The following is a 12,273-nucleotide window of genomic DNA, read 5'->3' as shown; positions in this document are numbered from 1 at the left end:
GGGCAGAGGAGGGAGCTGCTGATCAGGATGGCCGAGCGGTGAGGAGAGCAGAGCCGCTCGCTTTCACTTTGGCCAGTGGCTCCATGATCTGTGTGTGGCCAAGCAGCTCTGTGATATTTACCGATCCTCTGTGTGCAGCACAAACACTGGAGTGATCACTCCAATATTTGTAAACAACTGGGGACACATAGTACTATGTGTCCCCAGTTATGAATGAACAGAAAGTGCTTTACATCACTTCATGTTTATTCATGAGTTTCTGAATGGGTAGAAGCAGCTCACTACAGAGGCTTCTACCCATTGATAACTGGTTGATAGTAAGTGTTTACTATCTCCAGTGTACCGAGTGTTTTCCATTCATTCAGTGCTGAGGCTGCAGAAAAAGAGATTGAGGACTCTTTGTTCTCAATTTCTTTTTCTACTTTACAAAGGAAATGTCAAGGGTGTATTGCTATTTTAGTTTTCTTCTGCCTGGAGTTCTTCTTGAATTTGAACCTTTAACCTTTACAGTATATGCACTGAATGTAGGGTATTTGTTTTAACTCTCTCATGGGTATACCAAACAAAGGTTATAAGTGCGAGTCAGACTAAGACTCATTACGTCTACACTCTCTTTTACACAGATTAATATCCCCACATAGAGTTAAGGAAGCAGCACCTATTTTTGAGAAACACATGTGAATAAAGTCATTTTAATGCAATCTTTTCAGCCTGTGCCAATGGTTTATCAAGCCAGATTTTACCGAGGACTGTGACATTTGCCATTCTCCAGAACTATCCTTTAAGATCTTTTCGTCTTTTATACCCTTATCGAACAGCTTTTTACTGATGGGTTCTTCCATATCTAGGATATCAAGAGCCTGCTGGTATTCTTTTGCTGCATACTTGAAAAGAAAGAAGTAAAAAAGACCACGTTAATAATGGATATGAAAACAGCTGTGATGTTCCAGAAGAAAATAAACAAAAGAAAACATGTTTCTTTGAAACATCCTTTGCTTCAAACTGCTTCCCAAACCAAGCAATCAAGTAATCATTACAGGCACCTTAAAAGGTGTACACCATTTAGAGGGCTTTTCCATGCCCAGCTGATGAACCACAGCATTACTCACCCTGTAATGACCAGTGAAGGGTCTACCTCTCATACACCAAGAATCAGATGTTTGCTACTAGATTCCTTCAGAAACACACTCAAAAGAGTGCCAGTCTACATTGTGCAGCTCTGAATTCAATATTAATGTTGTAGCTGTTTAGTGGCTCATTTCAAACACATAATTAGCAGGCATATGGACGCCACAAACCCCTTCTCTCATTACAGCCCACAGACCTCAGAGATTTCCTCACCTCAAATCTGGATATGGCAAGCCTATTATATTGGTAGTGACAAAAAAGTCAGCAACAAAAATTACAACTTAGCTGATCTGGAACATCTTCATTAATCCAAACTTGTACAGAGACTACCATTGCTAACCACATTCTAAAAATGCTACTTGCTTGAATATCTCAGACTTCAATACTTTTTGAGACACTGACCAAGAACAAGCATGCGGATTAGAAAAATCAAAGTTAAAAAGGAGTATTATGAGGCGATTGATTTTCACTCAGCCTCATAATCTGAGCCGACCTGTGACAATGAAACGGTCACAGGTCGGCTCAGTAGATTGGGAAGTGAGCGAACACATACCGTCACTCGCTCACTTCTCGATCTATCCCTGCAGAGAGCCGTGTGTCACTCACGGCTTCCTGCAGGGATTCCCCCCCTTCCCGATCCTTCAGCGCTGACTGGCGAAACGGACCGGGGAGGGGGCGGGCACAGCTGGCTCTGCCTCTGGATAGGGAGAACCAGCTGTCAATACCGCAGCTGGGTGGATCCAGACAGTATTGTCGGGATCTGTCCCGGCGTCTCAGTATACAGCTCGCGGTATATTGAGCTTTTGGTCACGGGAGAACACTAGTTTGTGTTCTCCCGTGACCCTTAGGAGAAATATGGGGAAAAGCCCTGACCCCTTAGTTCTCCTTTAAGGGAGAACTCCTAAATCGACATACTTAGTTCAGGTCAATGAATGAGAACGTACTGAAGCCCCTGGATCAGCATGACTGCCAGCTATCATCAAACATGAGGGAGCCACCTGCCCATTGTATGCAGTGCTGATAACGTCCACCATTACTAGATTTACTAAGCAGACAGATTGAAGAGCTCTTCTCAGATCAACCACATAACACAAAGATTGAGAAATCTGTGCGTGATGATGAGCACTTCAAAATCTCGGACACACTCATTGAGCTTTGGCGGTGTTCAGTTGGATTGGGGAGGGATATGTTTAAAGTAGTAACTGAGTAAATGGCAATAAAAACCTAACAGGCGTTCTAACCCCTCTCCACTCTATCCAAAACTGAAAAAAATAAAATTGAGAAAACCCCACAATATGTTTGTTATGTGTTCCTATTCACACACCATACCTAAAAACATATTTGTAAACATATTTGTGACAGGAAACTCTAGCTGTCCATATAGAAAGACTGGGGACAAACTATGCTTCTAGATCTTAAAAGTTTGTTAGGCCAATGTTCAAATCTATTTTAGAACTGATATTGAGATCTGCCAGCACAGTACTGACAGGGTTAATTATGGAAACCTCCCCACCGCCTTGCATTCCAGAGGAAAATTTAGTTTAGAGAAAAACAAGTAATATGTAAGGAGCATTTTTAAGTTATGTTGTGTGAATGAGAACATGCTACAATTATAAAACAGGCGTTATCCCAATTTGGCTGCAAAAGTGCAAATTTACTCTAAGGCACCATTTCCACCACTGCCCAGTTTGCATGCTGTTCCAATAAAAGCAATGCTTTTGTATGTCTTATTGTTTTCATGCTGTGTAGGTTCCTCAAAAAAAAAAACCACCATAATCAATATGCTAGCCATAGAGATACACCTCTAAGGGCCCCCAGTACAATAATAAGATGGAGAACGAAAATAGGAAAATCAAATTGTTTATCGACATTCACAAGCAATAACTACATAACTTGCTGTCCATTAAAAGGAGAACTATGGGGTTATGGCTTTTCCCCATAGTTCTCCTTAGGGTAACAGGAGGACACAAACTAGCGTCCTCCCGTTACCCTAAGCTCAGTATACCGCGAGCTACAGCTCACGGTATACTGAGACGCAACAGCTGGAGCGGATCCCGACATGGACGTCGGGATCCGCCCAGCTGCGTGAGTGACAGCTGGCTCTGCCTATCTAGAGGCAGAGCCAGCTGTACCCGCCCCTCCCCCGTCCGTTCCGCCAGTCAGCGCTGGCAGATCGGAGCGGGGAATCCAGCCCCTCCCCCTGTCATGGCAGAGAGCCGTGACAGGATCGAGAGGTAAGCGAACGCTTGTATGTGTTCGCTCACCTCCCGATCTACTGAGCCGACCTGTGACAGTCTCATTGTCGCAGGTCGGCTAGAACTATGAGGTGAGTGAAAAGCACTCACCTCATAGTTCTCCTTTAAGCCTCTAGAATACTCTCTGGGTGGCCTCTTTGAACTTACAATGATGGGCAAAACAATAGGTGACAAAGCCTCATTGAAAATATTTCAGTTAAGGAACTATTCCTTTTACTAATGAACTGTATTTTTGTAAATTTTGTGAATATATTTTCTGCATAAACTATGTTAATATTGTAGTTTATCTGTTAAACAGACACTGATTCTGCAAGAGGTAGGTAATACGTACATGGCATCGAGCTGCAAGAGAACGGCATGCTTCATACATCTAGAATGAAAAGTAAATACACATACATAAAATTAAACTTTTAATATAATACTTCAACAATTTGTCTCTGGTATGTTAAAAAGAGAACTATAGCCATACCTTTTTTTTTGGTTTAGTTCTCTTTTGGGTTACAAGAACACATTTACTAATATACTCCTGTGACCCAAAATTAGCATATAGTGCAGTCAGAAAAGATCCCGACAATATTGTCGGGATTATCCCACTGCCTAATTGACAGCTGACCCTGCCTCTCTAGAGCCAGAACCAGTTGTGCCCACCCCCTATCCTGTCTGTCCCTCCAATAAGTGCTGCAGGAACAGAGGGGAATCCCTGCAGAGGTCGGTGAGAGACAGTCACTGACTCTCTGTAGGGAGAAGCTGGGCGATCAGCGGTATGTGGTCACTCACTTCTCGAGCTGTAGAGCCGGTGTGTGCCACCTGCAGTGTCACATGCCGGCTCAAACTATTTTACTCTCCCAATAGTTCTTCTTTAAGGGAATTAAAAACCAAAAGTCTTGTTTAGATTATTTTACAACAACCAGGGCTAAAGCTGGCCATACACTGCTCAAATTTCATCCTGCTGGCTTTCCCAAAATGTAAGTTGTGTGTGGCCATGTCGGCACCCTTCAACAAAAGTTGATTTCCAAATGTCTTTTGTTCGAAGGAGCAAGCCTAAAAATTCTCAGCCGAACAGTGGCTGCGGCCAATCAGCCGTGGTAACTATTCAAGTATTCAAACAGTGGCATACCTACCACTGACAGAATACAATAACTGGCAGGGGAGAGATGCCCCATCCACACTGTTTAGCATGCATAGGGCAATCATGTTTTTTTTTTGTTTTAAACATTAGGTATATGGCCAGCTTAAAGTTTATTGAATTTCAAAATATACATCGCTCAATCCCCAAAGTTGAACAACACTGACCCGACCAGTCACATCGTGCTGGCGTAACAAAATCCTGAAATTCCAATGTAGAGCCGCACATCCTGCAGTTCATAAAAGAATCAGATTTATTGAAAGTTTATACCATCCAAGAACACAGCAAAATCATCCCACACCGATCCCACAGCCTTTCCACCAAATATGCTTACTCATAGAGACAAGATCGCTCTCTCCCAGAAGTAAACTTTATGTTTGTAACACTGTATTTGTGTATTTTTATTTAAAATTAAGGATGGTATTTATTTTATTGTTTTATCCGATTAGTCGAAAAAATCATCGGCCAACTAATTGATTATGAAAATAATTATTAGTTGCAGCCCTAGTGTGATTGGTATGTGTGATGTTCGTGTATGTTTCTTCCTTCTTATTGCAACCTGCGTGTTGCTTGTTTTGGGGGGTGTTGTCCCCCTTTTGTGTTTTTTTTACTTGTTCGAATACAAATCTGTGAAATAAAAAAAAACATCTTTTTTTTAAAAAAACTTTTTCAGAAAAAATTCTTTAAAGCCATGAAATTAGACTGTTGTCTCATAATTGCTGCTGTATGCCATGGCAAAGGGAAGGTACAGCTGAGATATGTTTCCCAGTTGTGAGGGACACATTGTCCAATCCATTAACTTAGTGACAGTTAAAACAATAAGTAGTCAGCACTTACCTTATCCAATTTTCGTGACCGTAATGCATGTGAAGCTCTGTGATACTGAGCAGTCAGATACAGACATTGTGCCAACCAATAAACATCTTGTGGCTCTTCTAAAAAACAAGAAAAAACCTGCCCTTTACATCTAAAGATCATAATAATCATAATACATAATATTGAACACTTGCATAATCACAAGCACCACAGGAAAAGTACATCTATTACTTGATTCCTAATAAACTGGAGTGATACCAAAATAAAAAAATGACTGCTTCAGGCCTGTACAAAAGTAGCCACACTCCAGAAGGAAGGACAGTGTCAGCATGAATTCAGAGATGATTTGAGGATCTACAGCTGAGTGACACAAATAAGGTACATTTCTGTTAATAGTTAAGGTACTTGAATGTATTTTTAAGATTTAACTCCAGAGTTTAGGGTCCCTTTAAATAGGGCCGAGATGAAATAGGACAGAGGGTGGAATTTTAAACTTGCAAACCTGTAAAAATGTCACCTCTGTGCTAATTTCTGTCTGCGCAATCAAATGGAATATTATTTTAATATTACAGTTACAAATTACACAAACAAGTTATGTTTTCCTGTGTGTGCAATGATGTCATGCTAAACAAAGTGAAAGTTCTACTTAATTAAATCATGAACTTTGCCTTTGAGCCCCATTGTTACTTTAAATTAAAATAACACTTATGTGATTTCATTTTAGAAAGAAGGCTTTGTGGCAGCTATCTGGGTCCAGGCAAATTATGTAAAAATTGAGTATGGGAGGATCAATGTGTAGTGGAGGAGAGGTGAGAGCTTGGGGAATGATCTGATGACAGGGGGGGATAGGTTTTTTTCCCAAGTAATTCTGGTTATTTTACTGAAGTCGAGGGGAGTGTGGAATTGCTACTGTAGGCCAAGTCCCCAAAAGTGGTAAGGAGTGTGAAAGTGCTTTTGTAATCCAACCCCCCCACTGGCAAAAGAGAAGTCCAACTTAAAAGAGAACTATGGGGTAAGTGTTTTTCTCCATAGTTATCTTTAGGGTCACTGGAGGACATACACTAGCATCCTCCCGTGACCCAAAGCTCAGTATACCGCGGGCACTGAGAGCACTGCAGCTGGGACAGATCCCAACAATACTGTCTGGATCCACCCAGTTGCGTTCTTTTTTTTTTGCAGGGGGAATCCCTGCTCTCTGCAGGGAGATGATCAGAAAGTGAGCGGGCCGACCTTACTTTTAAAATGACAGTAAGATTTTAAAAGCTGGTTCACACCAGGAGCGTTGAGCTGTGTTGATCTATCAATGTAGGCTCAATTTAAAATAGAACTATGGGGTAACCTTTTTATCCCATAGTTCTCTTTGGGATCATGGGAGGACATATAGCTACACCCTCCCATGATCCACAACTTAGTATATAGCGGGCTATTCCCGCTATATACTGAGATCCCCGCAGTCGGGACGGACCCCAAAAATACTGTCGAGATCTGCTCTGCCTATCTAGAAGCAGAGCCAGCTATGCCCGCCCCCCGCGGATCGGCAGTATGGTTTTGCTCACTTCCCAATCAATAGAGGCAACGTGTGACAGCTACTTTGTCACAGGTCGGCTCTAACTATGAGGATGAGTGAAAATCACTCACCTCATAGTTCTCCTTTAATCTTTATATTAAGGTCTATTCCCGATTTCTAGCTAATTAAACCAATGGAATAAAATGATATATGTATCCAAGTTTGTGACCAAATTAAAGCACTATCCACAACAAACTCAAAACATTAGGAAGTGCAGAACTGAGACATCTTCGAAATAAAAAAATGGGGCTTTAAAGGGTGGACAGAGGTAAAAAAAGGCACTTGGATTCAAATGGTAAAAAACAAACCATCAGGGGTTGGCAACCTTGTCACTGTAGCTGTGGCTAAATTATAAATCTCATCTTGCCACTGCCTCTGGGAGTCATGCCTGTAGTTGTTGGAGTCTTGCATGGCCTCATAGTACCACAAAAGCTAAAGTGCTGGGGTTGCCTACCCATGCCATAAATGAAGCACATTCAACAATTTGCAGATTACCTTAGACAAAAGAAAACATTTTGTACCACAGCAAAGGGTTTTATTGTGGTGATAGGTAACAAGTCCTTACCATGCGATAGTGAAGCTACCTTGTCTGCCCAAAACAGAGCACTCTGGTACTGTTGCTGTAAGACACAGAAAGACAACCGAGTGTTATCCAATGCAAATATAAAGCTTTCACACAAAATGCACAACAGGTTTTGCACCCGATAAACTAGCTGACACTTAAGTTTAGAGCACAGAACAGGGATATTTTTTTTTTTTTATGTCTTCATTGGATGCCTGTGCAGTTTTTTTTTTCTTTAACATTAGCGACATCAACGGGAATTTTTATGATGGAACACAAGAAGAGCATCCATCATTGTATTCTGCATGGAGATCTACTGTCTGCCTGAAGGATGAACTCTGGTTCCATACTAGGGCTGCAACAACTAATCAACATAATCGATTATAATCGATTATTGAAAAAGTTGTCAACTTTTTCAATAATCGATTAATCGTCTTCCGATCAGTTGACCCTGTTCACAGCTCCACACGCTGTGCGCCGCACCTCCTCCCCACCTCACGCTCACTGCTGCCAGACCCGCTCGCATCCACGCTCCACACGCCGCACCTCCTCCCCGCCTCACATTTCCTGCCCATCCACAATCGGCACAGGGACGCGGGGAGATGTAGTAAGGAGGAGCAGGTGTGGGGGGATGACAGCTGCTGATAGACAGGTCCGATCTCAGAAGCACGTTGCTGGAAGACTGCACTTTCCCACACATGGTGCTCTATAATGTATTGATGGGATTTGTATTCCTCTATAGCTGATGGTACATTGTGCTGTATATTATACATAGGAATACAAATCCCAGCAATACATCATACGCTGTATGTATAATGTATTGCTGGGATTTGTTGTACTCCTCTATAGCTGGTGATATTCTGCATTGCGCTGTATAGAGGACTACAAGTCCCAGCAATAATACATTATACAGCGCAATGTAGAATACCACCAGCTGTAGAAGATTACAACAAATCCCAGCAATAGTACATTATAAAGTGGTACAATGCTAAATACCACCAGCTATAGAGGACTACAAATCCCAGCTATAATGTACTATTGCTGGGATTTGTTGTATTCCTCTATAGCTGGCGGTATTCTGCATTGTGCTGTATAATGTGCTTTTGCTGGGTTTTGTAGTCCTCTATAGCCGGTGCCAGTCTGCATTGATTGCTGTATAATTTTACACTTTCCATTTCACTATATTGCACACCATCACTATCTTTTTTTCTTTACTTCCACCGCTCCAAGCTTGCTCCTGTGATGGACTACAACCTCAATACAAACTAGTAGTCCTATCACTGGAGCCATTTTTTAAACTTTATTTTATAGTTTATCCGATTAACCGATTAATCGAACGTAATAATCGCCTAACTAATCGATTTTGAAAATAATCGTTAGCTGCAGCTCTATTCCATACCCAGCTGCACTGTGGACACAGGGACTCCTGAAAAGGCATATATACGTACAATGCTATGTTAGCAGTTATCAATTAAAGCCCAACTGAACTTTCATTTTACACAGCAAAATACATTCCACACACATCAAATAAAGAAGGTGTACAAAGTCTTAGGGCTTGCTCACGCTACGTGTGTTGGACTACGTTCGTCAATGCAGTCGCAGCGCAAGGACAAGGTAAAAAAAGGAACGAAGCAGCTTGCATTTTGTAGAAGCAATGTAATACATCTCTTCAAAAAAATGCAACTGACATAAAGAAGGCATTGCAGAGTATGCACAAATGCAACACACATCAACAACATATGGTACCAGACATGCGCTGGCGCATGCATTTTGCTGTGAACCTATCCTTGTAGAGAAGTGGAAGCAATGGTATCTCGGCAGAGGGTTTGCACACACCCTGCTGAGTCTGAGCTATAGCACTGCAAACCAGCAAAACTCATGCCCCTTGTTGATTGGAGAGCCCCAGCTGTGACTCAGCAAGGGGGGGTTGGACTTCTCCAAAGAGACTGCTGCTTCCACAGAGAGCAAGGATCATTCTCTACATCTACAGCATGCAGGCAGAGGACAGGCTTTTCTACTCAGGTTAGCTCTGTTTTCTGAAGTAAAACAAAACCAGTAAGACTTCTGCACAGCTTTTGTTTTGAAGCACATGGATTGTATTTAGCCGATTTAAACTGAAATTTCAGTTGGGTTTAAGCCTGCAGTTGGCCATTTGTTTGCAAATACCAAACAACTTAAAGAAGAACTCCAGTAAAACATTTTATTAAACCCTACATTGGGGCTACCCCCACACTGCAAGGGTTAAGTGCTCGTTTTTGTCTAGGGACAAAAATAAAGTTAAACTCACCCGTAGCTCTGAGCCGGCCAGCTGTCACAACACTCGTTTTAGCCTTTCTCCCACTCTGCAGCAGCATTGGAATCTTCCTCAGCATCCTCATGTCTACACACTGTGTATAATTGTGATGATTTATGGGACCTTAGACCACAGAAAAGAAGGGGAGGGAGGCTGGAACAACCTGTCTAAGAAGAAGCTGGCCTGAAGCTTTGGGTGAGTATAACTTTTTTTTTTCTTTTAACCTCGACACAAACATGCAGTAACCCTTGCAGTGATTGAGTAGCCCCACTGTAAGGGTTAATAATAATAAAAACATTTCCTGTTCTGGAGACGGCAACCCGCCAATGCAGCAGTGCCGTCCGTCCGTTTTTTTACAACGGGCGGACGGCAAGTGGTTAAGATCAAACCTATTTGCCATTTTATACAAAAATGTATACTTAGCATTCTCTGCAGGTCATTTTACTTGGATATTGTAACATGTAAGGTTTCCCAACTCTCAAAGCCCTGTTAGAAACAGCAGCAGGGTCCCCATCCATTTTCTTGAATGGTTGGAGTCTGACCTATGAAATGCAGCAGTTCCGCAGAATGTCTTTGTGATTTCTGGTGATGTTGCAGCACCAGATTTCATTAGCTGCAAGTGAACTCTGTGACAGCATCTCTTCATCCATGAAAGTACAACAGCAGAAGGAAGAGGACTTGTCTGTTTTAATATATCCTTCTGGAAATCAGTTTCAACACCTTGCTTGTCAGGTGTCAGTTATCTCAATGTCTTTAAAGATGAACTATGAGGTGAGTGAACTACACTCATCCCCATATTTAGAGCCGACGTGTGACATTGAAACTGTCACACTACAGCTCCATTGATCAGGGAGTGAAAACATACCGCATATCAGCTCACCACTGATCTGCAGGGGGCATAGCTGGCTCTGCCTCTAGATAGACAATCAGCCAGCGGTGTGGACTTCGACAGTATTGTTTGGATCCGACCCGGCTGCGGTGGTCTCAGTATATACGGGCAATAGCCCACTATATATTGAGCTTTGGGTCACGGGAGGACGTTAGTATATGTCCTCCCGTGACCCTAAAGAGAACTATGGGATAAAAAAAGATTACCCCATAGTTCCCTTTTAAGTTGAGCCTGCGTTGATAGATCAACACAGCTCAACGCTCCTGGTGTGAACAAGCTTTTAAAATGTTACTGTCATTTTAAAAGTATTTTTCAATATTTATAATACTGCAGCTTTGATTAAAATAATAAAAGGTTAACCTGCCCTGAAAGTTCTTTTTCAAGCACTCGCTAATATAGGTCAACAATGTTCTGTCCTGCCTCCCAATCCTGCTCCTGCAGACTACAAGTGGCCTTTTCTAACTACTTATGCAGGCATGGTCTATTACTGTCACTAGGGATGTCCCGATACTAGTATCGGTGCTGATACAGGGCATTTTCAGGAGTACTTGCAACTGTGAAAATGCCCCGATACTGGCCCTTTAAATTTTTCAACAAGTTCGGCTGCCTGAGATCCTACACTTGCTGGGGACCTCAGGCAGACTGCTGGGGACTTTAAAGTAGCTGTCTTTGACAGGGCCGGTCCAGCTCCACATCTCAGCCTCCTCCTTCCTGGCGCTTGCAGAGACAGGCACAGTAAGGGACAGCCCTGGAGAGCCCAGCAACTGCCCGGAGAGCTTGGCACCCACACACAGCCCTGGTGAGACCCAATTGCAGCCCTGTATAATTATGGATTGAAGGGATCTTTTGTTCTCCATAGCCGGTTGCCATTCTCCATTGCTGTATAATCAATGATAATACAGCAAAAGAGAATGGCAACCGGCTGTAGAGGACAACGAATCTCAGCAATCCATAATTGCTGATTGCCATTCTCTGTGGCGGAATAATCATGGATTGATGTGATCTGTAGTCATCTATTGCTGGTTGCCATTCTCCATTGCTGTATTATCATGGATTGATGTGATCTTGCTGGTTGCCATTCTCCATTGCTGTATTATCATGGATTGATGGGATCTGTACTCATCTACTGCTGGTTGCCATTCTCCATTGCTGAATACTCATGGACCAAATTACATTTCTTCATAATTATAAAGAAACTGCCATAAAATCATTAGTCTGTATTGTTTTAGAAAACATTTCACATGTCCCTTGAAGAAAAAGTATCTGTAATTAGTATCGGCGAGTACACGAGGGAAAGTACTTGGTCTTGAAAAAATGGTATCGGAACATCCCTAATTGCCACCATCAGAAAACCCACCCTGAGGAATACCATGCAGCCATCTCTGGAGTGGATGTATGTAGATAGAAAAAGGTTGCAAAGAGAATGAAGATCAGTCCGCACCGAGATACAACAGAAGATTTAAAAAAAAGGTGGCTTGTTTGTTGTTTTTAAATTATTATTTTTTTAAATTAAATACAAAATTTACATTTTTTATTAGGATACACTGTTGCAAGTGTCAGGATTGTCATTCAAGTAGGGTGCATATCTACTCCTTCCTGCAATGCTGCCCCTCCCTGAATGTCCATACACCTTTCCC

The 12,273-nt window shown here is 42.1% G+C and overlaps 1 protein-coding gene across 4 annotated transcripts in view; it reads right to left on the bottom strand.

Annotated features, from left to right (window-relative positions):
* CDC16 (cell division cycle 16) overlaps window positions 1-12,273 on the bottom strand; it is a 35,598-nt gene that overhangs the window by 21,379 nt on the left and 1,946 nt on the right. For 2 of the 4 annotated variants that reach the window (XM_018562997.1, XM_018562990.1), the window contains exons 2-5: window positions 7,458-7,512; window positions 5,347-5,444; window positions 3,715-3,753; window positions 744-884 (exon numbers count right to left, since the gene is read on the bottom strand). In XM_018562997.1, the coding sequence (XP_018418499.1) occupies window positions 744-884; window positions 3,715-3,753; window positions 5,347-5,444; window positions 7,458-7,512 (333 nt within the window). The remainder of the gene's footprint in view (window positions 1-743; window positions 885-3,714; window positions 3,754-5,346; window positions 5,445-7,457; window positions 7,513-12,273) is intronic. The other 2 variants (XM_018563003.1, XM_018563011.1) reach the window with 1 other exon arrangement.

Source organism: Nanorana parkeri, unplaced genomic scaffold, assembly GCF_000935625.1.
Source record: "Nanorana parkeri isolate BGI_ZX_2015 unplaced genomic scaffold, ASM93562v1 scaffold21, whole genome shotgun sequence".
Lineage (NCBI taxonomy): Eukaryota > Metazoa > Chordata > Amphibia > Anura > Dicroglossidae > Nanorana > Nanorana parkeri.
This window is presented reverse-complemented; position numbering and strand designations above follow the sequence as displayed.